Below are 27,844 nucleotides of genomic sequence, written 5' to 3'. Positions count from 1 at the left end.
ACCAGGAGCCCCCAAGATACCCCCCCCACCACCACCACCATAGGGGTCCCTGGGGGTGAAACTGCACCCATCAGCCCCTTGCTGTATCCATGGTGCAGCTGAGCCCAAGGCTCCATCACCCACCCCATCACCAAGCCCAGCTGGGTGCTGGGTCCCCAGGGATCCCCAGTGCTCACCTATGCTCTTGCTGATGTCTTTCCCTGCAGGTGATGTGATGGAGCAAATCCTGCCACTGCACATGGCTCTCAGCACCTCATAATCCTGCTGTTGGGCCTAGAATCATGTGGGAACAGCATCCACTGCCCAAAAATCCAGGTGGAAATTGTACCCATGGATGCTAACCCCATTGTACCAGCAGCTGCATGGCCGCTACTTGGCTCTGCACAATGCTCTTCCCATGTTCTGCTCCTGCTTGGATTCAGAGGGACCCAAAGCACTGGGCTGGGTCTCCCAAGGGAAACCAAACCCCTTCTGGGATGGGGAGAGGTGGCATCAGGGTACAACCAGCCATGGGGACCCCGACACGCTGCAGTAGCCTTTGATATGAGCTCAGTGCTGCTCCCAGCACATTTCCACTTGGGATGCTCTCGGCACATGGCTCTGCTCCAAGAAATCCCCTCCTAACAGCAAGGGGATGGAGCAGGATGGATGCAGGTGGCATGGAGAGACTGGAGTTCTGTGGGGGCTTTATGATCTGTTACATCCCAGTGTGGTGCTGACTTGAGACCACCAGACATGCTTGTTGCCTGTGGAGTGGCTGACCTGGACAGGGGCACGCTGCTTGATGGCACAACCACCTCATGTCCTGTACAGCAGCAGAGCTGTGATCTGCAGGAGGACTGGTGGGGCTGGGAGCCTCTTCCCAACCCTGTGAGCATCCAAAGAGCCCAGAGCAGGTTTCATCTTCACTAAACTGGATCATTTATTGGCAACTTCAATACTCCCAATGAAGCTGCAGGGGAAGGGGGGTGATGCTGCCCCAGTGCTGCCACCCCATTCCCTGCCATGACAACGTCCCCAAAGAGCAAGAGGAGAAGAAGGTGCCGCGTGCGGCCGCGGCGTCCTGAGGTAGGGGCCGGGTCGTGCCCGGCTCTGCGGTTCCTGAGCTGGTTGGATGCTGTTGGGTTGGGTTCTTGTTCACAGCCTGGGCTTGATCTGCAGCCGTTTGCCTGGGGAGGAGAGGAAGAAGGTAGGGACAGAGCAACTGGTGCTGTTGGACGAGGCCTTGGGTGATATGGTTTAGTGTGAGGTGTCCCTGCCTACGGCAGGGGGGTTGGAACTTGATGATCTTAAGATCCTTTCCAACCCAAACCATTCTATGATTCTATGGGCTTGTGTGAAGTGCTCTTTGTGACATCCTTGTCTCTAAACTGGAGAGACATGGGTATGATGGAGGGACCACCTGGTGGATATGGAATTAGCTGGATGGTTGCACTCAAAGAGCTGCGGTGAATGGCTCAATGTCCACGTGGAGACCAGTAATGAGTGGTGTCCCTCAGGTGTCGGTGTTGGGATCCATCATAGAATCATAGAATAGTTAGGGTTGGAAAGGACCTTAGGATCATCCACTTCCAACGCCCCTGCCATGGGCAGGGACACCTCACACTAGACCACGACACCCAAGGCTTCGTCCAACCTGGCCTTGAACACTGCCAGGGATGGAGCATTCACAACCTCCCTGGGCAACCCATTCCAGTGCCTCACCACCCTAACAGGAAAGAATTTCGTCCTTATCTCCAACCTAAACTTCCCCTGTTTAAGTTTGAACCCGTTGCCCCTTGTCCTGTCACTACAGTCCCTGATGAAGAGTCCCTCCCCAGCATCCCTGTAGCCCCCTTCAGACACTGGAAGCTGCTCTGAGGTCTCCACGCAGCTTCTCTTCTCCAGGCTCAACAGCCCCAATGTTCTCAGCCTGGCTCCATAGGGGAGGTGCTGCAGCTCCTGATCATCCTTGTGGCCTCCTCTGGACTTGTTCCAACAGTTCCAACAGGATCCTGTCCAACGTCTTTGTCAACAACATGGACGGTGGGATTGATGACCCCTCAGCAAGGCTGTCAATGACACCAAGCTGTGTGGTGTGATCAACACGCTGGAGGGAAGGGATGGGATCCAGAGGGCTCTGGACACACTTGGGAAGTGGGAATGTGTGAACCTCATGGAGTACAACAGCCCAAGGGCAAGGTCCTGCACATGGGCTGGGGCAATCCCCGGTACAAACACAGGCTGGGCAGAGTGGATGGAGCAGCCATGGCAGAAGGACTTGGGGCTGTCGGTCAATGAGAAGCTCCCCATGACCTGGCTTCAGTGTGTGCTTGAGCCCAGAACCCCCCCGTGTGCTGGGCTGCACCCCCAGAGCGTGAACAGCAGCTCAGGGAGGGGATCCTGCCCCTCTGCTGCAGGAAGGGGAGACCTGAGAGCAGCTCCAGTGCCTAAAGGGGGCCCACAAGGATGCTGGAGAGGGACTGGAGTGATAGGACAAGGGGTGATGGGTTCAAACTGAAATCGGGGAGATTTAGGTTGGATATAAAGCACTGGGCATACGGGTGCTCCTCCACTCAACCAGCAGCACACAACCCAATAGCACCCACCAGCCTCACCTCTGCCACCCTCCTTTGGACAGGTGTTTTCAGAGTCCCCCAAGGATACTGGCAGCAAAGTCCTCTTCCTTCTGGCGCTGACTGGGAGCAGAAAGGAAGAAAAGAGGAGAAAGTCATTAAAGTTTTCTTGGGTTGCTTTGGAAATCCTTTGGGATGCAGGTGCAGGAGCATCGCAAGCTCTTCCGCCCCTGTAGCCTCAGCACTTTATGCTTTAACAGGGGGAAAAGGGAATAAAAGGTGCCCAGAGGGCCAACAGGAAGGATTAACTATCGAGCAAGTGGAGAAACTTTAATTGCATCCTGTCCCAAAGCCACCCTGCCCACTGCTGGTGGCGACACGTGTGTCCCCAGTGGGTGCTCAGCCTGGCCCTGCTGCCCTGCAGCCCCTTCCCCAGCATTCCAGTGCAGAGTTGGTCCCTTTGGGATGGGGACATGTCTCTGGGTGAGCCCAGAGCTGATGTTCCCCTTGGCCATGGCTGGGATGGAGGTGGCTGGTTCCTCAGATCCCTGAGCATCCTCAGCCCCCTACATGTGGAGGGGATGGAGACACTCAGAGGTCCCTTCCCATTGCGGAGCTGCTGCAGAACCCCCAAGTTATGGGTGAAATAGGAAAGAAAAGATAGACAAAGCTTCAAATTGCACCCCAAGGTGAACATCTCGACCTGCTTTGGGGCTGGGGTGGAGCAGGTAACACCTGAGCACCAGTAAGCAAGAGGTTAACTCATGCTCAGTGCTATGGCCATGCTGGAGAAAGGTTTGGGGACCACAGCTCTCCGCTGCCCTCAGAATCCCCCCCAAGATGCTTCAGGTGATGACTTCTGCTTGCTGGAGCTGTGCCTCCCCCAAAGAGGGGCCCAACTGCTTGTATGAAGCCAAAACCCCATGAAGGGTGATCTGTCTGCAGGATGAGTCCAGGCACATCCCATGGATGAGGGTGGATGGTGTGAAGTCCTCCTCCATTTCAACCTCAACACCAGACATACCTTTCCCTCCCTGAAGGGTGTAGAGTAGCAGCAGTTAGGGGGTTCTACCAACCAAACTGATGGGTTGGTAACAGAGTGTGTGGACACCTGATCAAGAACACACCAAGATGAATGTGGATGGGAAAAGGAGGTTTGCCAGAATACAGGGGCTGGAACTGGATGAGCTTTAAGGTCCCTTCCAACACAAACCATTCTATGACCCTGCAAACACATTGGTGCTCCACACTGCACCTCCCAAATGATGGCCAGCACAGAGGTGGGACCATGGGCACCTTCCAGCAGCCCTGAAAGCCCAAAGGAGAAGGTTTTGGGGCAGAGAAGTGTGGAGAGAAGAGGACCCCAAGCAGCATCCAACAACAGGGAGTCACCAAGAGTTGTTCCCTGCTTTTAAACAAACTTGCCTCTGAGTCTAAGCCTCCGTGGCAGTGATACATAGCTTCTGAGCTAATTTATGTAGAATAAAGAGGGCTCATTTAGCACCTTTCCACCCTTAATATAACACCCATACATCAGAGTGGTGCACAGCAGCCACCTCGGACTTGGCCATTAGTCACTAGCAAAGCAACCAAATTCAGCTTTGGGGAACAGCAACACCAAGCAGATGCCCAATGCACCCCTCTTGGCCTTTGATCACCTTCCTAATGTTTCAGTTGCTCCACATGGTTTATCCAGCCTGCAATATCCAAATTCCATTCTGGCTGGTGTTAATTAGGGTCCAACCCATCAACCCCAAAGGGTCAAAATGAGCATCTCCTCATTCCTGCCCCCAAAAAACCACAGCCCTGGTCCAACGGGAACAGTGGAAATGGCTCAATTCCATGCCGGATGAACTGGAAAACACTTCATTAGCTAATATCCATGAAAGCCAGGCTTTGCAACTCAAAGCAAATATGATTACAGAAGGAGAAATATCGATTTCTCTCTTTTTTTTGGGGAAGGAAGACAAGGAAAGGTGATTTTTAAATCAACTGTAATTAACTTCCTGACTTCAGTATGAGGTTGAATGGAGCCGAGATGCTTTCAGAGCATCCCAGCCTGATTTCAAACTTATTCCTTACAAAATTAAGGAGGGTGATAATAAAATCAACCCCAAAATAGGATGCAAAAGGACTAAACTGGTCCAGTTTCTCACTTTGGATGGAGGGAGATGCTGCTCCGGAAAAGGATGAAGCAGTGGATGCTTCACCCCACAGTGAGCAAACAGGGATGGGCGAGCACCCCACGACGAAACATCCCCTTGTGAAAGCCAAAGGGGGGACCTGGAGAATAAAGGGGTGTCACTAAACCCACCCCAGCAAAGGAAAAGATGTTTTCTGCTGTTTGTGCATGGGAGATCCTGCAAATGGTGTGATCAATCTTGGGTCGCATCTCGCGCGCCTTCACTCTCTCCCCCCTCTCCTCCTCGTCTGCATTTCAGCAGCCGCACAATCCATCTTCCGGGAACCAGGTATATCATTTCTAGTTAGTGAAAGCCAAGCTAAGAAACCCCTTTTTCATTACGATGATTGAACTGCTTCCAAAGAGAAGAACCGGGGCTGGAGCACCAGTTCTCTCCCTCAAAAAGCGGGCGGCTTTTGCTGAGCTTGTCAAGCTCAGGCGGGGAATGAGGACTTCCAGCGCTCTTCCTCTTGATGAAAATCAACATTTATTTTGCCTAAGCCTAAGAAGGTGTCAGGCAGATGGAGAAAGTTGCCTCTCTTTGCGAGGAGGAAGGAGGGAAAGGAAGGAAATCTAATAGAAACATATTATCAAGGCCGAGGAGTGGACAGTGCAGTAAATCACGCTTCAGGTGGCACCATTATGGGTTTCAATAAAGCCTGGCCTTCCCCCAGACGCTGCCGAGCCGAGCGGCTCCAGCTGCACCCCACGGGGGAGTGAAAACAAGGTTTGTTTCATTCACATGTGGATACAGGGGGGTTTAAAGGTGGGGAAGCAAAGAATCATAGAATGGGTTGGAAAAGAGCTTAAGTTCTCCCAGTTCCAACCCTCTGCCACGGGCAGGGACACCTCACACTAGGCCATGTCACCCAAGGCTCTGCCCAACATGGCCTTGAACACTGCCAGGGACGGAGCATTCACAACTTCTCTGAGCACTCTGTGCCAGCACCTCAGCATCCTCACAGTAAAGAGTTTCCTCCTTATATCCAATGTAAACTTCCCTTGTTTCAGTTTGAACCCATCACCCCTTGTCCTATCACTCCAGTCCCTAATGAAGAGTCCCTCCCCAGCATCCCTATAGGCCCCCTTCAGACACTGGAAGCTGCTCTGAGGTCTCCACGCAGCTTCTCTTCTCCAGGCTCAACAGCCCCAATGTTCTCAGCCTGTCTCCATACAAGAGCTGCTCCAGCCCCTGAGCATCCTCATGTCCTCCTCTGGACTTGTTCCAACAGCTCCTTGTCCTTATGTTGAGGACACCAGAACTGCACACAGTGCTGCAAATGAGGTCTCACTAGAGCAGAGTAGAGGGGCAGGATCACCTCCTTCAACCTGCTAGTCACGCTCCTTTGGTGCAGCCCAGGATATGGTTGGCTTTCTGGGCTGCCAGTGCACACTGCCGCTCCTCAAACCTGATGGAGGACAAATCGCACCAGATAGAGGGTAAAAGGAGATGGGTCTGGTCCTTGTCCCCAAATCCTCTCCTTGTCCACGGCTCCTGATCAATGAGGGTTTAAAGAACTGCTTTGCTCCCCAAGGTGTGAGGGTGGGAGGCAGCTGGAGATGCCCCACATCATGGACAGAAGATGCACAAGCCTCAAAGTGAAGGGATGCAGGGGAAGACGTCTTGCTTGTAGCTTCCCAAACTCCACCATCCAGCTATAAAAAGCTTTGATGGAGGGAAGGCTGGGATTAAGGATACCTTCCCTTCCTGACCAGCCTCCAGCCTGACGGATGTTTGGTCTCCATCACTCTCCTGATGCTACCAAGGGGCTCTGTCCTGTCCTGCATTCAAGTTAGGCTCCAGGAAGGGGTTTCATGTGGGGCATGGTACCCACAACCACCTCACTCCTCCCCAGGATCTGCCTCCATGTGAAATGATCCCAGATTAAAGGATACAATCCCATTCCCAAAGCAAAGAAGGATAATGAGGTGGCTGCAATTTGCAGCTCTTTTCATGGCTGGCCACCTAATGCTCCAGTTACTAATACAGCAAGGGGGATGCAAAAGTTTCCACCCAATGGCTCAGTGCACACAGATGCATCCCAGCATCTCTGTGATGGATGCTCAAGGTTTAACACCACCTGGAGACCCACCCCTATCCTTTTTGTCCCCCCATTCCCAAAGGAAAAAATATGCAGATGTCCCATGATGTCCTGCCATGCTTGCAGAGCAGGACATCCATGCTGGGATGTCCTCTCAGAGTCTCTTCTTCTGAATTCCTTCTTCTAGGAGGAAAAAGGCAACCAGGAAACCAGACATAAGCTGCAGTGTTGGGAGAGGGACTTAGTTGGATGGCGGGCACAGCAGAGATGCTCTGTGGTCTGGTGGTACACGTTGGCCTGGCCATGATAACATATGGTGAACACCATGTTTTTCCTTTACTGATGAGATGAAGCTTCCCCTGAAGAAGATGGGATTTCACCATCTCAGAGGGCTCCACTTTTTAGGTCATTAAACAACTTATGGGGGGCGAACATCAGGTCTGCTAAGGGGCAATGAGCTGAACATGAGGGTTCTTCAGGAATCTGGAGCCATGTCTAAGTCCTGGTCTCAGCCCCTCTGCACATGTGGATGAGGCCCTAAAAACCAGGTAGAAAATGAATATGGAAGAAATGGATTTCAGTCCTGGCAGAGGAATGAGACTTGGCAGCTCTGAAAGTCACCTGCAAATCGATGAGGGAAGAGGACTGGAAACGTGCAGGCAGCCCAGTGCACGTGGGAAGTAAATCAGAGTGTTTCCAACGGCCTTTGGTGGGCTAAGAAGGGATGATTCTGATTCAGAGCAGGAGCTCAATTAGAAGAAGTCCCAGCACCCACCAGCTTTACTGGAAGTTTCAACTGAATTGGCCACTTTGCAATACGGGAATGACACAGCAGTGAAGTTCCTGACTTTTAGACCTTCCCAGAGATACGAAGACATGAGGGGATGCAACCCCAACCTTCAACAACACCCGTGTCACCCCCAGCACCCCAAAGCTTGATGGCACCCCAAGCCTGATGCTGTCCTGCAGCAGGGCTTTAGTAGATGGAAGAAATGGAGACCAAGGGCTGCCAGATAAAAGGCATCGCTGCAGAGAGATGTGCAAGGTCTAAGGACTGTAGCAATAGGACAAGGGGTGATGGGTTCAAACTGAAAAAGGGGAAGTTCAGGCTGGAGATAAGGAAGAAGTTCTTCCCAGTGAGGGTGCTGAGGTGCTGGCACAGGGTGCCCAGAGAAGTGGTGAATGCTCCATCCCTGGCAGTGTTCAAGGCCAGGTTGGACACAGGGGCTTGGAGCATCCTGCTCTAGTGGAAGGTGTCCCTGCCCATGGCAGGGGTTTGGAACTGGATGAGCTTTAAGGTCTTCTCCAACCCAAACCATTCCAGGATTCTGTAAGGGCCACTAGGAAGTCCCCTGGTGACGTCCACCAGCCCATGGGTCTCTCCAGGTTGGGAAAGAATCACCCATGACCAAGGTGATGTCTGAAGCTCGTATCTAGGGTGTATGAAACCAACCTAAACCTCCCCCACTGCAGAGCCCCCCACCAAACAGCCACAAGGACCTGCTGACTCAGGAGAAGAAGATGCAATTGCCAACGACCTGAGCAGATCCAGCCTGTTAGGAGGAAACCAATCAGGCTGATACACGTTGTCCTGCTCAAGGCATGGGTGCAGCCTGCTCTGAACCTGCAGCTCAATAGATTCTGCATTAGACAAAGCAATTCTATTAGAGGTTGGTTAATTCAGTTATGAAAGAGTTCTGATGCTCTCTAATTAGAGTCTCCCTGTGTGTCCAATGGAGAGTGCATTGGATGGGGAAGTGGGGAGGGAAGCATCTACCTGCAGTGGGATCACACAGCAAAGGTGAGGAGATGAGAGGGAGCATAGGAGCACCCATCACCACCTGCCATGTGCATGGATCACACTCCCTATTACGAGAAAGATGTGCCAAATGCCACGACTAAAGCTGGGAAGGTACACCAAGGTCCACATTGCTTATGAGCCACAAGACAGGAAGGGTTCATTGGTACCATCAGGAAGAAAGATGGAGATTTCCTGCCTCCTGTCTGTATCCTGTTCATTTATCCAACAAGAGCAGAAGACCTCAGAGGAAGGCAATGATGGGAAAGCTGATTTATGGACAACAAGATACATCAAGCATGCTCCTAACTCCCTTTTCCTTTCCCTACAGAATTCAGGTCTTGATGCCCTGTTGTCCTTCCTCTCCTTAGCTCATCCTTGTCCCGTTGTCCTTCCTCTCCTTAGCTCATCCCTGTCCCCTTGGTATCACCTGCTGAGGATACAGGAAGTTCTGTAACGCCCATGAGCTCCCCCATGACCACCAAAGTGCCTCCACCTACTCCTGCTATCTCCTACCTGCCTCCTAAGAGGACACCTCCTCATCCATGTGTCCTCGTCCATCCTAAAATGGATCACAGGATGGAAGCTGAACCTGAAAATGACTCAGGACTGCAGGGGAAGGAAGATGATTGTGGTGTGTTCATCCCATACACGCTGGTGGCATCTCCACAGGGATGGAGGAAAAGGTCCTGCCATGTGGATCCTGGGTTGAGCAGCTCAGAGCACAATGATGATCATGAGCAGCACATGGATGCAGCACCCTGGTGTGGGGATCACATTAGTGCCCCTCGAAACACAAAGGAGATGGTTTATCTGCTCCTCTCATGCCCAAACTCATCCCTGGCTCTCCCCAAACTGTCCTGGATGCTTCTACCCTCCAGCTCCCAAAGCCACCCACAAACCAGCAATAAAGCTTCAGAGCTCTTGCTGAGCAGGAGGTAAGGGAATGGGTAAAACTGAGGCACGCAGAGTTCAAACACCATTATCCTGCTAAACCCCTGTTCCTCTATAAAGATTTGAGTTGCTGCTCTTGCCTGCAGAAGGCAAAAGACCAAAGATCTCAGGCAATCTGCAACCACCTCCCATCCATCTGAGCTGCACCAAGGTCTGCACTAAATGCTCCCGTCTGGATGAGAAAGCTGGGGCTGTTGAGCCTGGAGAAGAGAGGCTGCGTGGAGACCTCACAGCAGCTTCCAGTGTCTGAAGGGGGGCTATAGGGATGCTGGGGAGGGACTCTTCATTAGGGACTGTAGTGACAGGACAAGGGGTAATGGGTTCAAACTTAAACAGGGGAAGTTTAGATTGGGTATAAGGAAGAAATTCTTTACTGTAAGGGTGGTGAGGCACTGGAATGGGTTTGCCCAGGGAAGTTGTGAATGCTCCATCCCTGGCAGTGTTCAAGGCCAGGTTGGACAGAGCCCTGGGGGACATGGCCTAGCGTGAGGTGTCCCTGCCCATGGCAAGGGGCCGGAACTGGATGATCCTCAGCTCCTTTGCACCCCAAACCCTTCCCTGCCTCCGTGAACATCTGTGAACACCCTCAGCAGCTCCGCACCTCCCTGAATCCCTCCAAAGCCAAAGCGTTTGAGCGTGCTCAGCGGAGCCGTTAGGAAAAGCCTGTAGCGAGCAGCTTCCATTACCGTTACGACCGTGAAATATGACAAGGAAATGATGGCCGTATGGTCCCAGCTTTGCAGCCCGACGACTTGCTGGGGCTTTATCGTCACTCAAACGTGCAGAGAGCTGTAAAATGTTTACAGAAAGGGTCGTTTGCAGCTATAAAATCCTCTTTTCTCTCCTAAACAAGGCTGAGCGGAGCCATTTACAAAGCCCTGAATGTTCATCGGGGGAGAGGGGAACATCTGTTCACTCCAGGAGTTTTCCGTGAGCTTCTCGAACAAATTAACTCAAATGGGTGCTTTCTAATTAAATTAGCACTCGATTGGAAGGGCTTTGCGGTGCTGGAGTTGCTTACAATGAGAGCGGGGAGGCTGCTGAGGCTCCAGCACAGGCGATTGAACTGGAAGGTGAAATTGGGAAAGCCCATTACCTGGTGGAGGGGTTGGGGAGCCTGTGCTCCCGCTGGGTTTGCCCTTCTGGATGGAGAACACGAGCAGGTGATGGATGGGATGCCACCAAGCCCAGCCTTCCCGGGTGGGATGCTTGGCTGGAGGGGTTTGTTCTCCCCATGGGCTTCTTGGAGGATGCTTTGAGCATCAGGTTACAAGGGTTGGGAACCCTCGCCATGGGAGGACGACATCAGACCACATGCAGACTACATACAATCATAGAATAAGGTTAGAAAGGACCTTAAGATCATCTAGTTCCAACTCCCCTGCCATGGGCATCAGTCCTTTCCAGCCCCCCTTTACCTATATCCCAAGGCCAGACACTGCAGCCCCCACTGAGACCCTGCAAGCTGACGCTGTTGCCCACGCTGGTGCTTAAAGGTCATCTCCAAACCCCCCCTCCATCTCTCCCAGACACAGAGCTGGTGTTTTTCTTTGTTTCTCCTGTATTTACCAGTATTTAAAAGGTATTTTCTCACATTGTGACCATTTAAGCAAGCAATTCAGCTCCCTCTGTAATAATAACCTATCCTCCTCCTTAGTTACTACCTCTTCAATTTGCGTTTCACCTTCAGGCTTTACAAGCAGAAACCCACTATTATCCCTGCTACGATGGCTGCAGCAGGGAAGGCGCAGACCCTAAACCCCATCACAGACACCATCTACTACCTAAAGCTATGCAAGGATTCATCCTGACCACCTGCTCAGCTCAAAACAGCACCTCAGGCTTATAAGCAAAGTCCCAGTGATCAGAGGATCGTAGAATGGTCATGGTTGGAAAGGACCTTAAAGCTCATCCAGCTCCAAGCCCCTGCCATGGGCAGGGACACCTCACACTAGAGCAGCTTGCTCCAAGCCCCTGTGCCCAACCTGGCCTTGAACACTGCCACGGATGGGGCAGCCACAGCTTCTCTGGGCACCCTGTGCCAGCGCCTCAGCACCCTCAGAGGGAAAAGCTTCTGGCTTATCTCCAACCTGAACTTCCCCTGTTTCACTTTGAACCCATCACCCCTTGTCCTGTCGCTCCAGTCCCTGATGAAGAGTCCCTCTCCAGCTCAACAGCCCCAATGTTCTCAGCCTGGCTCCATACAGGAGGTGCTCCAGCCCCTGATATTCCTCATGGCCTCCTCTGCACTTGCTCCAACAGCTCCATGTTCTTCTTATGTTGAGGACACTGGAAGATTGATTTGGCCAACATGAAGCATTTGGTCCTTTAGCAGCATCAATGGCCTTATCCTGTTCATCAGTGGCCAGAGCCCCTTTTCTCCCATTAGGTTATGGGGGCCCCTGGCTGCTGCTGCACCCCTGAGGCCATTCACTTGTGTCTGGAGATGAGACTTTAATTACCCAGCACATCCCAGGGCATGGGCAAACCCCGGCACTGAGCAGCATCCTCATGCCCAGGCTCACCATGCATGCCATCACTGCATCCCTTTGGCAGGGAAATTGCTTCATCATCAGATCATTTTACAGCCATCTGCAATTCCTGCCTGGTTTTCCTTTCCTATGGATCCTCCAGCATCTGCTCTCCTGATGCCACGTGCTCCCTGAGCAAAGGCAAATGAGAATGGAGTGATGCATTCCCTGACCCACAGCCCTCCTCTCGACATCCCTGGACCGAACCAGCTCCTTCTACTCGTCCTCCCATCCAAAATGCCTGGAATCATCCTCCCATGAATGTGCAAACTGGATTTAAGAGGAAAAGGATGCCAGGATGATGACTTTGTCCTCTTGGCCGAGTTCTTCCAGGCTGCCAAATGCAATCCAGGGCATTCCAACAGTGTTCTTGTCCACGCATTAACTGCTCCATTGTGATCACAGAGAGAAAACCATCTGATTAAGCTGCTGCTTCCTTGGCCCTGCTGTTGAGTTCAGAAGGGAACTGAACCAAGGCCAAGGAAAGGGAAGGATGGAAGTGCCCAGGGCAAGAAATCCCTGGAAAGGGAAGCCAAGAGTTTCACCCCATGTCATGGATGGGAGTGTTCCTGGCCGGAACGGTCTCCATCGTGCCATGGTTTGACAGCGCATGCACTCGCCTGTGACTTCAGGGATGTTGCTAATCCTGGGAATCTTCTTTCCAACAGCATTCCCTGCCTCAAAGTGCTTCATGATCAAGACAGGCACAGCCTTGCAGATCCTTGGTACCTGCTCATGGATGAGTATAAGTGCCCCAGCCTGGCTTTAGGCACTGAATTCATCCCTTACCCCAGCAGGATCCTGCATGGGATTGGAGATGTGGAGGGATGATTTCTTTGCCAAATGCTGCCTCCCTTTCAGCAGTGGTGCTCAGGAGATGAAGCTGCTTCACATCCCTCCAGTGAAGAACAGGAGATGAACAGGAAAGTGTGAAGCATCATCCATCCAAAAACCTCCCACCCAGTGCTGGGAAGGACCAAGCACAGTCTCTGCCTCGCTATCACCATCTCCATCACCTCTGCTCCCATAGATGAATCCCCAGAGTGCCCCAAAGTCCCAACCCTTACTATAGAGCTGCTGGTGATTTTCTAGTGTAGGAGCTGAATCAGGAGAGGAAGAATCAAGGAAAACACTGTAGAAGCAGGAATGCAGCTAACCTCCACCATGAGCTGCATTGCACAGAAACAAAGATGCTTCTTCTTGTTGCTTCCCCAATTTTCCCCCTTTTCCCCCCAGTTTCAAACAGTTGAAACATTTCCCTGAACTCTTCCAAGAGTGCTCTCACGTGTCAGAGTCCCTAAGTTTTGCTCATCCTAAAACTGCAATTTTTACCTATTTCCAAACCCTAGGTTTTTAACAGAAGAACAAAGCAGATAATTCCAGATTAACAAGCTCTTCCCTTGAACTTCCAACCTGCAAACACATCATCCCACCTCATTTATCCTGAAGTAAGGGATGCTCTGGTTTCAAAGCTTTGAAGCTATTTCATGCCAAGAAACACATGTGATGGATGGTCCAGAGATCACTCGGTGGGTCCAATGGTAAGGCAGAGCATCACTGCATCCCTCTGAAACACCCTCCTACCAGGGAGTGCTGTGATTCCATCACAGGAACAAGACTGGATTCATCATCAGGTAATTTATGGGATAAGGGAAGATAAAAGATGGGGACAAAACCCTAACGTGGTTTTGGGAGCAGAGCCAGGAGCTCATCCATCTGCGTGCACAGAGATACGAGTCGCAGATGCCATCCCAGTTTGGGCTCCCAGTGTTAAGGGGTTTGGTGACTCACAAAGAACACTGATCCCACCAAAACCCATGGAAAGCAGTGAGGAATAACTCTCCCACTTGGAATTGGAGCAGCTTGGAGCACACGTGAGCAAACGCAGAGCAAGTGCTTCCTACCTGGCTCATCCTCTGGCTCCTCCTCGTCCTCCACTTTGCAGCTCTGGTTGCTGGGGGATTCTGGGGACTGGAGGGAGATGAAGGACGGCAGCTTCTGTGGCCAGCTGGCTGGGGAGGTGTTTGCTTCCTTCCAAAACTTCACCTCTTTCTCCGCACTAGAGGGTCCGGGCACTTCCCCATCATCGTGGAGCTGAGCTGGATCATTCCTGCAGGAGACACATGGGAAAAATAATAAGGAAAACCAAAACGATCCCACTTGGCAATGCTGGGCATGGAAGATGCTTTCCAATCACGAGCAATGGAAGAGGCTGGGGTGAACCACCAAAGCCACACATGGAGGCTCCCCAAGCTTCAACCCAGGCTGTGGTATCCCAGCTGGAATCCCTGCTCTGCTTTCCTGCAGGGTTTCCAGTCCTCAGATGCTCCTGGAGATGCTGGGCTCCTGTTTGGGTGCTGTCTGAGCTGAGTGAGAACTAAACAGGGGAGATGGGACACTGTGGGGAGCAGGGATGCTTGGAGATGCCCCACGGGGCTTGGCTCATGTCCAACCCTGCTGTCCTGCACCAAGCCCAGCTAAGAGATCCTTCAGCTCCTTCTACATCTCCAGTGATGGGGTCATAGAGGCAAAATCCCTCCAGAGCAGCTTCCAAGCTTGGATGTGCTCCCTTCCAAGTGGAGGCTTCCAGGAGCTGGCCCTGGGACAGGAGGAAGGTGCCTCCCTACCTAAGAAGAGTAAGGAGCTATTCTACACCTTGCTCACACCAGGGACCTGAGCTGGGGGATATTCCAAGGCTCTTCTGTAAACCAGGATAAGCTTGAAGAGCCAAATGAATACTCATCCCCCTCTGCTACCTTACAAGGGAGGGCCAGGACTGGGCAAGAGCACGGACCAGTCCAGCCCAGCTCCCAGGTCTCTCCATTTCCATCCCACCTTCACCCCACATGCATCTGCAAAGAGCCATGGAGGAGCCGAGCACCCAAACTGGTATTTTCTCCTCCCATGAACCAGGACTTCTGGATTTTGGCTTTTAAAACCAAATTTCAACTTAGCTTCCATTTTCGTTACACTGGAGGCAGTTGTTCTGCAGGAAGGGCAGAGGAAGACAAGGATGTGCCAAGCTCAGGAAGTTCAGTCTCCCTGTGAGGATGAGGACCAACGTGTCCATCCTCAGCCTGCGGCTCCATCCCAGCACCCAAAAGCATCAGAGAGAGCTCAGAGAGCTTCCGAGGATTAACCAAGGACCAACCCCCCCCCCAGCATCAAATGGTTTTACAAAGCCTATTGTATCTCCCTATCCATCCCCATCTCTGCTTCTCCAGACAGTGAGTCCAGCCCTGATGGTGAGCCCCTCCATGCCATATTGAGGACTCAGCTCTGCTCTCTGCCACGGAGATGAGAGCAAGGGCTGATGGTTTCCAGCCTCCCATAGAGCTATGGATAAGCTATACCCACTTTAAGCAGTGGAGTTTCCACCAGGGCTCCTCCATCTCTCAGAAGGAAGGTCTAGAAAAGCCTCAGAGATACCTGGAAGCCCATTTCCAAGGGTTTGGGAAGATACACATCAGATAAAAGCTATCCTCTTTTTTCCTTTGGATGGAGACCTCCCCCCTTCAAGCACGGATCCTGCCCAACCCTATTGCCCATGGTCAAGAGGCCACCCCAGTGACCCACATGAGTAACATCTCAAACCACACCAGCACACGGACAAATACACACTTGGAAGAGGAAACATCTGGAGCAGGTTGGGAAGAAAATGGTTTCAAGAGCAGCAAAATGAGTTTCTTCTGCTCTTTCCTACCTGCCTGTCTCCTTTGAGACCTGTCTCCACTTGGAGGGGGGGGCACTGCGGTCCCCATCTTCTCCTCTTGGGCGACGTCTCTTCTGTGGGTGCAGCAGCTTGCACCGGGCACCCTTGGGGCAAAGCCCGTTCTTGGCAAAGTCAGGGCAAACCAAGGTGTGCTTCTTCTTGCACTGCAAGGGAAAAAGAGGACAACGTTGGGAAAGGCAAGGGAAGCCCTGCAGGGAGCATGGGTTCCCAAACTGGGCTTCTTCAGGTGGCACCAACACGCTGCTGAAGGAAGAGAAGGACGCGTTGGTGCTTCCTTCTCTCTATCAAATCACTGTTGCATGCCAAGACAGTGACAAAAGTAAGATGCTCCTCCAAATACGGTGTTTTCAAGTGCCTGATTTTATGGACCCAAACCATCAAAGTCTTAAGAGCAACAATCTACCCTCAAGGAGGTGATGCTGGGAGATGCCAAAGAGGCTGGAGGAGCTGTTTTGCAGTGGACACAGGGTTTTCTTGTCCCAGCCATGCCTGGGACTCAGGGAAGAGCAGGAACGAAGCACATCCTTTATAGGACTTCTTTTGGGATTGCTGCCTGGATCAAGGGCTGGTGCTCAACCTGCTCTGGCTCAGGGCTTGGAAATGAGCTTGGTTGATGCTCTCCTTTCCAAGGAAGCTTAGTGGGGCCATGGCATGGGACTGGCATCAAGATGTTCACCCCTAACAGTGTGTCTGTGCTATCAGCCGGGCATTCAGCTGTGCCAGTGGGAGGGAGATGCCAGAAGTGTTCCATAACCTTCCCCCACACAAAGCTTTCTGCTGGGAAATGGCACCTTTTGGCCGCAGGCAAGGCAGGAAGAGATGCAGGAAGGGCAGAGAAGACACTTCCAGGTGTGATTTCCATCTGGGTGGTTGGGAATGTTGGCCAGAGGGAGAGAAAGAGCCGCCTGTCTCATCTCTGATGGTTCTCAACACCGTGACAGCAACAACATCAGTCCACAAAGCTTGTCCCAGCGTATCCCAAGGGATGCAGGGTGGGTGCAGGTCATAGAAGCCTTGCACAGGGGAAACCCACGCCCACCCAGGATGCTCCCATCCATCCCGTTCAGCTTGGCTTTTGCAGGGACCCCAGGTGTGCAGCACACTGTGACACCCATGGCAAGATGCAATCCAGCACACATGGCACAATGATAAGGTCACAACCCCCTGTTGACCTTCTCCTCAACCAAGGATGGAGCCTGCCTTTTCCCCAAATGCATCCTTCCTCTCTGTGATGCCCACACTGCAAACCTCCTTGCTATAGGGATGCTCCAATTTTGCATGGGTTTGGGTGAAAACAACACAAATCATAGCATCACAGAATGGTTTGGGTTGGAAGGGGCCTTAAAGCTCATCCAGTTCCAATTCCCTGCCACGGGCAGGGACACCTTCCACTAGAGCACGTTGCTTCAAGCCCCGTCCATCCTGGTTGTGAGCGTTTTAGCATCACCATGCTTGCCTGTTTATATAAATGCCTCTTCCTGATGATACAGGATGTAGGCGAGCTCCTGCCCTTTTAAAGCAACTCAACTTTGGGAGCACGGGAGCAGCTCCTTGTGCTGACCTTTGGGATGAGGCAGCAGCCCCGCTGAGCCATGGAAGCTCTCTCCTGGAAAGGGCAGCAGGGTTCAACAGCTCTGCCGCCCGGGGCCGGGCACCGCAGCCAGCATCGGAGCAAGGAGCTTGTCTGCTGGAGGTTGGGGATGGTGCTGAGCAGCAGGAGGGCTGGGGATCCAGATGGACACACGGACGTTGGCTCGACGGGGGGGGCGGTGCAGTGACAGCACTGCTTTTCCACTGAAAAGTCATTAAAAACCCCATTTCCTGTGACTTTTCCCCTCTATTTGAAGGAGCTGCAATAGTAAGTATACAAGACAATAGGCAACCTGAAAGTAGTGGTGTCTTTACTTTAGTTCTGTGATGATTCTATGATTTTAAACAGTGCCCAAGCTCTGCCATTACTCCCAAATCCTACGTTTCATAGAAACATAAAATTATGGAATGGTTTGGGCTGGAAGGCACCTTAAACATCCTTTAGTTCTAAGGAGAAGAGCAGGAACAAAGCCCTGGCCACATGGATGCATCACCCTTGCAGCCAGCACTGATGCTGCTGCACCAAGGAATGATGCTATTTTGGGAGAAAAGCCAAGAGATGTGGCTGTTTCTTCCCAAGGGACCAGTTACAAGTCCCTGTGGAGGGGATGGTGCCGTGGTCCTGGCTCGACACCGGGATCAGGATGCACCACCTTCCCAATGCTCTCACCAGCACCCATCTCCAAGTCAATCACTGCACCAGACCACGTTTATTGGCTCCACAGCAATAAGATACTTCATAAAGACAACAAACCATGTCCCACTAATCCCAGGGCCGTGTCCCCAGCTCAGGTTTCTTAATGGTTTTTCCACACCATTCCCAGCGCCCTGCCCTTCTCCCGTCCATCACCACTGCTTCAGGGCTGGGATGGTGAAGCTGGGATCACCTCCCTGCTGGCCCCAGTGGCTGGAAAAGCCCTTCCTGTTTATTTACAGCAGTTCTGCTGCTCCTGCCCTGCATGCCAGAGCAAACACGATGGGGTTGGGTTGCTGTTAAGGCTCTTTGCTGCCGTGTGTCAGCCAGGGTGAAGCCGAGTGGGGCTGTGGGACAGCGGGCAGGACCATAGCTGAGGCCATCTGATCCCTTCCACCTGTTGGGGTGGTAAATTACACCCCACGGGACCTCTGCCAGCCCATAGGTTGGACCATAAGAAGAGAGAAAAAGCCTCTGGTCCCTCCCAACAAGACAACAGAAACCCCACAGCACCCCTAAGAAGCCATAGGGAGAAACCCCCTTGGCTCCATTGGGTGCTGATGAGGACACCATCATCCCACTGCTGCTGTGCTCATCCCCATCTCCCTACCCTGGGCTTTTCCCACAGCCTGACCAGCAGCAGTGCCCAGCGCTGGGATGGTGCCCAGCGGGAAGCCCCTGTGGCTGGGACTTCATCCTGGCTGCCAAGGCAGCTTTGGGTGAAAGTCAAGGTGCTGTCAACGACCCACAAAGCCTTAAATGGCCCAAGGGGCCCTGACGCACACATGGAGCAAGACAAGGAGGAGGAGGCTTGCAGGGTGCTGCCTTCTTTAGCATGGAGCTGGCAAAGGAGGGGGCAGCTGGTAGAAGGTCCCAGGAACGACGTTAATGAACATTTTCCATGAACCAGCTTGGCAGGAGGCAGAGGAGGGCGGAAGGAAGGCGAAGCTGGGTTACTGGGCCGACCAACAACCACCCACTAACCTTACAGGAGGGGAATGAGAGGTCTCATCCAGGCCAGCATTCCCGGCTCTGCTCCACCAGCCGTTTGTCCAGGTTGAACTCCTCAAGTGTCTCCAGGCTTGTCTCATCCCCTGCTCGATTGCTGGGTTTCCTAACACTTGTGCCAAGGGACCAGCAGGTGGATAAGAGATGGGAAAGTGATGGAGCATCCTTCCATCTCTTTGGGCCCATGCACATCTCTCCATACACCATGATGGAGATGAGACACAGAATCATGGAATGGGTTGGGTTGGAAGGGACCTTAAGATCATCCAGTTCCAACCCCTGCCACAGGCAGGGTCACCTTCCACTAGAGCAGGGTGCTCCAAGCACCCCCCAAACTGGCTTTCAACCCTGCCAGGCATGGGGCAGCCACAGCTTCTCTGGGCACCCTGTGCCAGCACGTCAGCACCCTCACAGTAAAGAACTTCCTCTTTATATCCAACCTGAACTTCCCCTGTTTCACTTTGAACCCATCACCCTTTGTCCTGTCACTGCAGTCCCTGATGAAGAGTCCCTCTCCAGCATCCTTGTAGCCCCCTTCAGACACTGGAAGCTGCTCTGAGGTCTCCACGCAGCTTCTCTTCTCCAGGCTCAACAGCCCCAATGTTCTCAGCCTGGCTCCATACAGGAGGTGCTCCAGCCCCTGATCATCCTTGTGGCCTCCTCTGGACTTGCTCCAGCAGCTCCATGTCCTTCTTATGTTGGGGACAAGCTCAAGCTCTCAAGCACTTAAGTGCTTTCTGTGTTTTTAAAGCTCTCTGCACATCCACATTGTTCACCAGAGCTTTTGCAGGTGGTCCCATCTCCAAGCATCAGGATTAACTGACCGGATTGATGTCAGCCTGGTTTAACATCCCTCTTACCCACCACGTCTCGGTGGTAAGTGGCTGTTGGGAAGCTATTGCTGGAGGTGGCCGAGCTGTTTCCTGATGCTGCTCTGATCTGACAGGCAGGAAATAGCTTTTTCCTGATGGCTTTCTTATAATTGGGTGCAGATGGAAGCAGCCTTACAAGGGATATTCCAGCTCCCTGTTGCTAAAACCTGGAGGACAAAACATCCAGACATCATCCAGCCTGTGCAATAATGATGGACACATTCAGCTCAGATGTTATCCTAAGGAATCTGATCCAAAACAGGCTTCTGCTCTCAAAATGGAGTTTGGTGCCCTAGCAAAAAGCTTGCAGGGAAGTAATGATTTCTAATGGTGTTCTCCAAATGTCCTCTAGGATTTGGTATACTAAATGCTCTCTAGGACCTACCACAGAGCCGTGAATCCTCTCCCTTGGTTTTTGAAGGCAATAAAACAGCATTTGAGCTAAAGTACCTCTGGAGCTGGATACAGAATGGGATGCTGTTTCTAAACTCAGTGGGATCATCATCTTCAAGAAGCAGCAAAATAGCTGAGAGAGATTGAAGCGGACGAGGAAAAGCGTTGTCCCTGCAGCATCCCTTCTCTCTGCATACTCCAGCCCAAATAGAAATGCACTAAGAGATGGGACCCTCTTTCACATCCTTTCTCCACCACCTCTTGCCAGATTCCTCTGAGTTGCCATCCACTCTTTCCTCTCATCTTTCTCCCTGCTCTGGGCATGTTATTCCTCTATAATTGGAACTTCCCACATAACAAAATGATGTCCAAGAGCATTGCACCTCCGCAGTGCTCATGGATGTGTGGCCAGAGTGTCAGTGGCCACAGGCTGGATTTTCCAGGTCTGTTTTTCTGGATCCAGGTCTGTGTCTTGGGTCAGCCTGGACGAGAGTCACACAGCTCTGACAATGCTTGTAGAGAGTTAAGCCAAGATATAAATGAAAGAAACAAGGCAAGGCAAGAGGAGGGAGGAGCAGCAGCCAGGGACACTGAGCAACTCAGCCCTACTCCAACCCCAAAGCATCCAGGACCAGCTGAGCCACCACAAAAGCAAAGCCACAGACATGACGGATCATCAAATCACACAAGGGTTTGGGTTGGAAGGGACCTTAAAGCTCACCCAGTTCCAACCCCCTGCCATGGGCAGAGACACCCTCCACTAGACCCTTGAGGGACACCACTTGTTACTGGTTTCTACTCAGACACTGACCCATTGACTATAGCTATTTAGATGCAGCCATCCAGAAGGTCAGCGTTCACCATTGCATGGCAATGTCTACAGCAATCATTCCCTGCACTGCTTTGTTAAGGAACCCCATTTCCATCAGAAACCATCCCAATCTCATCCATCACATCCCAAAACCAAGATGGAGCCAGTATCACGTTGACTGCAATTATCAACCCCAAATCATCACTGTTGAGGATAGAGCAAGCCAGACATCCACCAGACATCCCTTACAGTGTCATCTGCATCAGGGATGACAGGGAATTCACCACGAGTGTGGTTCTAAGTGCCTCAAGGAAGGCATCACCCACTGTTCATGGGATGCAGCAATCATCCAACAATGGAACAGATAGGAAGGAAAGGAGATTCCAGTAGGGGAAGCAAAGACAAAACATGCTCTTCTTCACGTTCATCTACAGACACTCGGGTTGAAATCAAGGACTCTGCTTCATCAGTATATTCGCAGTTTACAGCCATGATTCAGCAACTGATACCAAGTACAAGAGGGAAAATCACAGACCAGTGTTTATCTAGGCACTATTATCAACTAGCCAAGGATATTAAGCAATTTAAGTTTGCCCTGATAAGCACCATCTTTAATGTTCCATCTAAATGCTGCTAGAGATACTACACTTAAAGTAGCAATAAGAACCCTCATTATGCCATTACAGATTATGGTAAATAAGAGGCAACTGGAAACCCACACAGATTTTCACCATTCTATGATCCCAAATGGGTAGGATTGGGAATGGAAGAAACCTGGTTCTTCTGCAGGCTACTAAGTGTTGTCAATCAAAAGCTTCCATCACCAGCACCAAGATTTATCACCACCAGCAGCACAGCCAGCATTGCCCAGAGGAGCTGCACAAGGACTCAATGTCCCAAGCAAGCCAAAAGGATGCACCTGGAGAGGTTTTAGCCTGTTCCAATCCAGCCTGGTCACCATCTCATGAGCAGACCCATTACCAACCCTACTTTATATTTTGGGTTTTAAATAAAGATTTTACTTACTAATCAGTTTGTTGAGTGAACATTTCTGCTGTGCGCTATAGGAAAAGCAAATGAAACCAAGCAGGCAACTCCAGCACCCAGAGAACATCTGTCAACCAGAGCCAAAATTAAACAACATAAAGTTGCTTTTGTAGTTGATTTTCATACAGCTGCAGTGGACTATAAAAGAGCCATCAAAGACAGTGCTCTCCATCAGCTGTTTCTGAATGAGGGGAGAAGGTAAGTCACAAAATGCCTTATCACAGAGAAGCAGCTGCCCCACAGGAGTTATCTCCAGTGCCACCCAGACAAGTCTGCAGCAGGAACCATGGAACGGTTTGGGTTGGGAGGGACCTCAAAGCTCATCCAGCTCCCACCCCTGCCACAGGCAGGGACACCTTCCACTAGAGCAGGGTGCTCCAAGCCCCTGTGTCCAACCTGGCCTTGAACACTGCCAGGGATGGGGCAGCCACAGCTTCTCTGGGCACCCTGTGCCAGCGCCTCAGCACCCTCACAGGGAAGAGCTTCTGCCTAAGAGCTCAGCTCAGTCACCCCTGGGGCAGGTTAAAGCCATTCCCCTTGGCCTGTCCCTACAGGCCCTTGTCCAAAGCCCCTCTCCAGGTTTCCTGCAGCCCCTTTAGGCACTGGAGCTGCTCTAAGGTCTCCCCTTCCTGCAGCAGAGGGGCAGGATCCCCTCCCTGAGCTGCTGCTCACTCTCTGGGGGTGCAGCCCAGCACACGGGAGGGGGGGGGGGGGGGTGTCTGGGCTCAAGCACACACTGAAGCCGGGTTATGGGGAGCTTCCCCTCTCCCAACACCCCAAGTCCTTCTCCCCAGGGCTGCTCCATCCACTCTCTGCCCAGCCTGTAGTCATCACTGAGATGAAAAGTTACATGAGCAGCAAAATCATGCAAACCTTTCTCCTCTTCCTGTTCTCTGGAGTGCCCCGCTTGCAGCCTTTCAATACTTAAAAGGGGCTGATAACAAAGACAGAGACTTCTTACAATGTCCTGTAGTGAAAGGACAAGGGGGAATGGTTCTAAACTGAAAGAGGGATGGTTTACACTGGATATAAGGAAGAAGCTCTTCCCTGTGAGGGTGCTGAGGCGCTGGCACAGGGTGCCCAGAGAAGCTGTGGCTGCCCCATCCCTGGCAGTGTTCAAGGCCAGGCTGGACACCGGGGCTTGGAGCACCCTGCTCTAGTGGAAGGTGTCCCTGCCTGTGGCAGGGGTTGGAGCCAGATGAGCTTTAAGGTCCCTTCAACCCAACCGGTCTGGGATTCACTAAATGATGATTCACATTGATCTTCACCTCCCTGTGACAACAGATGAAGGGGAACAAGGACCCTCAGCTGTTACTCTCCATCGTGCACTGGATAAGCCCAAAAGACATTTAACTGTGAGCTGCTAACCCAGCTCATGTGGCTTTGCCTGAAGAAGTGCTTTAAATTGAACGCATCTGACCCATGAAGTGAGTTGCTGGGGGGAACCTGTTACACTTCCACCAGAAAAGGAGAAAACAACCAACCTGACGCATCACCAGCCCAGAGAAACACAAACGAGAACAAGGCAGCAGCTAAGAAGAAGTCCCCACATTTGAGTTTCCTGCAGAAACCCCAAGCAGCTGCCACTGTGCAAACACCACGTTCTACCTGAGGGGGGAAAAGGATTTTCCCCAAGGAAGCCACACTTCCTCGGGCAGCAGGCTCTAACCACACCTGCCCTTGCTAACACGAGCTTTGCCAATACTTCACATGGATAAGGTGCAAATCAGAGCTCTGGTGAAAAGACGATGGCCAAGAAACTCATCAGGAATGATGGATTTTAGGAGGCTGATGGGCAGGTCCACCACAAGCATCTGTGGTGTGATGGCATCAAGCTTCACCATCAGGGATGAGGCAGGTTGTGCTGGGTGAGGTCCCTGGGAGGGAGGTGATGCTGGGAAACACTGGAGCCCCTTCTTAGCCATGATTTATTCCAGCGCATCTCCTTGTGCACAGGAGCCTCGTTGTTTAAACTCCCTGCATCTCGCTGCTTAACAGCTCCCACGGGGGAACAATTTACCCACAGGCTTCAAGGCAGCTGATGGAAACAATCTGAAGATAGGTATTGAATGTGGCACGCTCGCTAATGCACACCATGGGGGACAAGCTTAGTTAATACAAACCCATTTCACAGATGCAGCAGTTAGAAGGGACCAGGATGATGCGTTCGCCTTTGCTCTGACACCTTGCAAGGGCTGGAGGACACCAGCACCAAACCCTACCCTAGGTATGGGTCTTATAAATACAGTTTAATGCCCAGTAAGTCATGGTTTGTGCCTGCAAAGCAAATCTCAAGGCATCTGCTCCTTGGGGTCATCTCTGGATATAGAATCATAGGATCATTTAGGTTGGAAAAGACCTTGAAGAGATCACCAAGTCCAACCACTAACCCAGCAATGCCAAGGCCACCACTAAACCATGGTGGCCCAATGACCACTAAACCATGTCCCCAAGTGGCACATCTACATGTCTGTTAAATAATGCAGGTGGTTGTTGGAATTCCCAGGTCCAGGCTCTTAGCCACACAGATTTCAGCCCATGGCTGGCATCCAAGTATTCCAACAGCAGCGCGATGTTCAATGTGCATTATCACTCCGTGAGCTCCTTTGGGCCAAGTATTATTTCACATTATTTCATATTAATTCATATTATTTAATATTATTTCATATGAATTCCTACTGTTTCATATTAATTCATATTCTTTGGGTATTATTTCAGGAGCCAAGAGTGGGTGCAGCAAGGAGAATGGCTTGGCAGGGAAATAACCACCCAGAACCCATACCCCAAGTTGAGATGCAGAAACAAGGACCCATATGGGAGGAAGAATGAGGAACCAAAGAGGAGCTTTGACCGTAGCTCAGTGCATTAAAACATCTTTGGAAACCCCTCAGGAGCACCTGTGAGAAGCCCTATTTCCCCCTCTCTTCCCACTTCTCTCTTCAAGCTTCCTCCAGTGCAGGTGACCAGCCCACAGGGACCAGCCTTACCCAGCACGACCATGGGGTAAGGGAGCCCCAGGGAAGGCAGCAAGTTGACTTCTGCAGTGGGCATCACCTGATGGCTCTAGCTAAGACACACATGGTGTTGTGTTTAGAGATGACTGGGGCCACAGAGCTATTTGGAGCCGTGTCTTTTGGAGCTTTGACCTTAAGGTCCTTTCCAACACAAACCATTCTATGATTCTAAGATATTTCACCAACTGCTTCACCAAGTTGAACTTGCAGGTCCCCCCGTTCCCTTTAGGAAGCTGTGGGTTCACAAGCACACACAAGGCAGAGAAACTGGGTGGAAAAACTCCCTAACACACAAGAGAGGAAATGGTGAGAACGCTGGAGATCCAGGTCATAGCTCTGCTACCAGCTCCCTCCTGGAAATGATCAGTATTAGGGGTAACACAAACTGAAACAGGGGAAGTTCAGGTTGGAGATAAGGAAGAAGCTCTTCCCTGTGAGGGTGCTGAGGCACTGGCACAGGGTGCCCAGAGAAGCTGTGGCTGCCCCATCCCTGGCAGTGTTCAAGGCCAGGTTGGACACAGGGGCTTGGAGCAAGCTGCTCTAGTGGAAGGTGTCCCTGCCTTCCAAGGAGGGACAACCTGGAAGGGGGTTGGAACCTTTATCCTCTACAGCCTGCATTCCTGAAAAAGGGACTTGGGAAGGCAAAGTTAAAACTTTCTCACTTGATTCCAAGCTCCTTATGAAGCCCGAGCGGGTCGGTCCCAGCATCATCTGCACAAAGAGCTCACACAGCTGGGAGTTAGAGCCCATGGGATGGGTCAAAGGCCAGCTCAACTTGGCCTCAGCACCCTGCAAGACATTCTAGAAGGTACTTAAGAGGCGACACTGCAACGACACATCATAAATTATGGATAATAATGGACATTTTTGATGAAGGTCTGATAGAAACCAGAAATGGTGTTGCTTTGGGGGAGCACAAAGAGGAAAACACAACTGGGAGAAGAGCCCAGTGTGCCAAAGCCCAACACAACACCTGAACTCCTTATTACTGCCCTGAGTTTATCCACCAAGGATGCTACTCCGGTATCACACGCCTTTGCTATCCATGAGTTTGTGGTTCAAACCCCACGCAGACAGCTCTCCCCATTCCTTGGATGGGAAAAAGCAGAACAAGAGGAGATTTACTCCCACCCTCAATTATTCATAAGGAAAGGGAGGGCGCATCTTTAACAAGCCATCATTTTATGAAGCCAGGTTCACATTTTCACTTGATTCAGTAGAATCTGATCAACTCTCCAGGGTCCATTTGAGGACTTTCTACTTGGAGGCAAAAGGCACCGACTCAGCACTTTCCTTATGTTATTTAGAGAATAAAATTAACCCTTAATGGCCCACACTGGGATTTCTTCTCCCCCAGCTAAATATGGCCCGCTCAGCAATTTCTCCCCATCTATAATTACAGGCTGCTATCCATCATGTGGAGGAGAATGCTTCCCTGACACTCCAAAAGTGACACTGTAAGCACTTTCCCTAATAGAATAAATATTCTAAATATCTCTTTGATATTTTCATTTAAATTGGAATAGTTGAGGAAATAATTGGAGGGATCCTGCCTGCGTGGTTGGGGGTGTGCTGGAGGGAGGTGGTGCTGCCTGTGTTTTCCTTTGCAGGAAGTGTTTTCTCCTGCACACAGTCTCCTCCACATGCTGCCACAGAAAGTAATTAGGCACAGGCTAATGTATTAGTGTTTCCCAACACTGCTGCTTTGCTTAAAGCTCTCACTTTTGGGTTTTATCCCTTCCTTTCACCTGGTTTTTGTACTTTAGTGGGTTCTCCTTGGGAAAGATTCATGGAATTGAGTTGGAAGGGACCTTAAAGGTCATCCAGTTCCAACCCCTGCCATGGGCAGGGACACCTTCCACTAGAGCAGGGTGCTCCAAGCCCCTGTGTCCAACCTGGCCTTGAGCACTGCCAGGGATGGGGCAGCCACAGCTTCTCTGGACACCCTGTGCCAGCGCCTCAGCACCCTCACAGGGAAGAGCTTCTGCCTAAGAGCTCATCTCAGTCTCCCCTCTGGCAGGTTAAAGCCATTCCCCTTGGCCTGTCCCTACAGGCCCTTGTCCCAAGCCCCTCTCCAGGTTTCCTGCAGCCCCTTTAGGCACTGGAGCTGCTCTAAGGTCTCCCTTTAAGGAGCCTTCTCTTCTCCAGGCTGCCCCAGCCCAACTCTCTCATCCTGGCTCCAGAGCAGAGCTGCTCCAGCCCTCGCAGCATCACCGTGGCCCTTGGAAGGATGGATTTGCTTTCAAAAGGCACCATCCACCATTGCATTTGGTTTCTAGGACAGCCTGGTGACTGCATGACGACACCACAGAGATGGGTGCTGAGCTTCATTTGCTGGGTTGAACCTCTGTAAACAAGAGCTACAGGGATGAAGAAAAGGAGAAGAGCCCTTCAGGCTCCAGCCCAGAGCAGCACATGGATCCATGCATCCAAATGCTCATCCCATCAAACCTCCCTGGTAAAAAGCAGCTGAAATCACAGGGGAGTTAGAAACCTCCACGAGCAGCAGGTCTAAGCAAAACCATACCCTGCTCCAGGAAAGCTGCTCTCTTTCAAGCTCTGTGTGCCATGCAGAGTACCATAAGCTGACAGACAAGGCTGCAAGTCTACTCAGGGTGCA

At 51.6% G+C, this 27,844-nt stretch overlaps 1 protein-coding gene across 2 annotated transcripts in view; it reads right to left on the bottom strand.

The window, feature by feature from the left end:
* Positions 1 to 207: 207 nt before the first annotated feature.
* The window catches only part of ZC3H3 (zinc finger CCCH-type containing 3), a 156,715-nt gene continuing 129,078 nt past the window's right edge, over positions 208 to 27,844 (bottom strand). For both annotated transcript variants that reach the window (XM_061447606.1, XM_061447607.1), the window contains exons 10-13: positions 15,766 to 15,938; positions 13,967 to 14,172; positions 2,598 to 2,678; positions 208 to 1,169 (exon numbers count right to left, since the gene is read on the bottom strand). In XM_061447606.1, coding sequence (XP_061303590.1) covers positions 1,138 to 1,169; positions 2,598 to 2,678; positions 13,967 to 14,172; positions 15,766 to 15,938 — 492 coding nt within the window. In that variant the 3' untranslated portion in view covers positions 208 to 1,137. The remainder of the gene's footprint in view (positions 1,170 to 2,597; positions 2,679 to 13,966; positions 14,173 to 15,765; positions 15,939 to 27,844) is intronic.

This window comes from Pezoporus flaviventris, unplaced genomic scaffold, assembly GCF_033815535.1.
Source record: "Pezoporus flaviventris isolate CSIRO_AGI_PZ_B2104156 unplaced genomic scaffold, CSIRO_AGI_Pfla_v1 ptg000007l, whole genome shotgun sequence".
Classification (NCBI taxonomy): Eukaryota; Metazoa; Chordata; class Aves; order Psittaciformes; family Psittacidae; genus Pezoporus; species Pezoporus flaviventris.
Note: the sequence above shows the minus strand (reverse complement) of the source record. Positions and strands in the feature narration are given on the sequence as shown.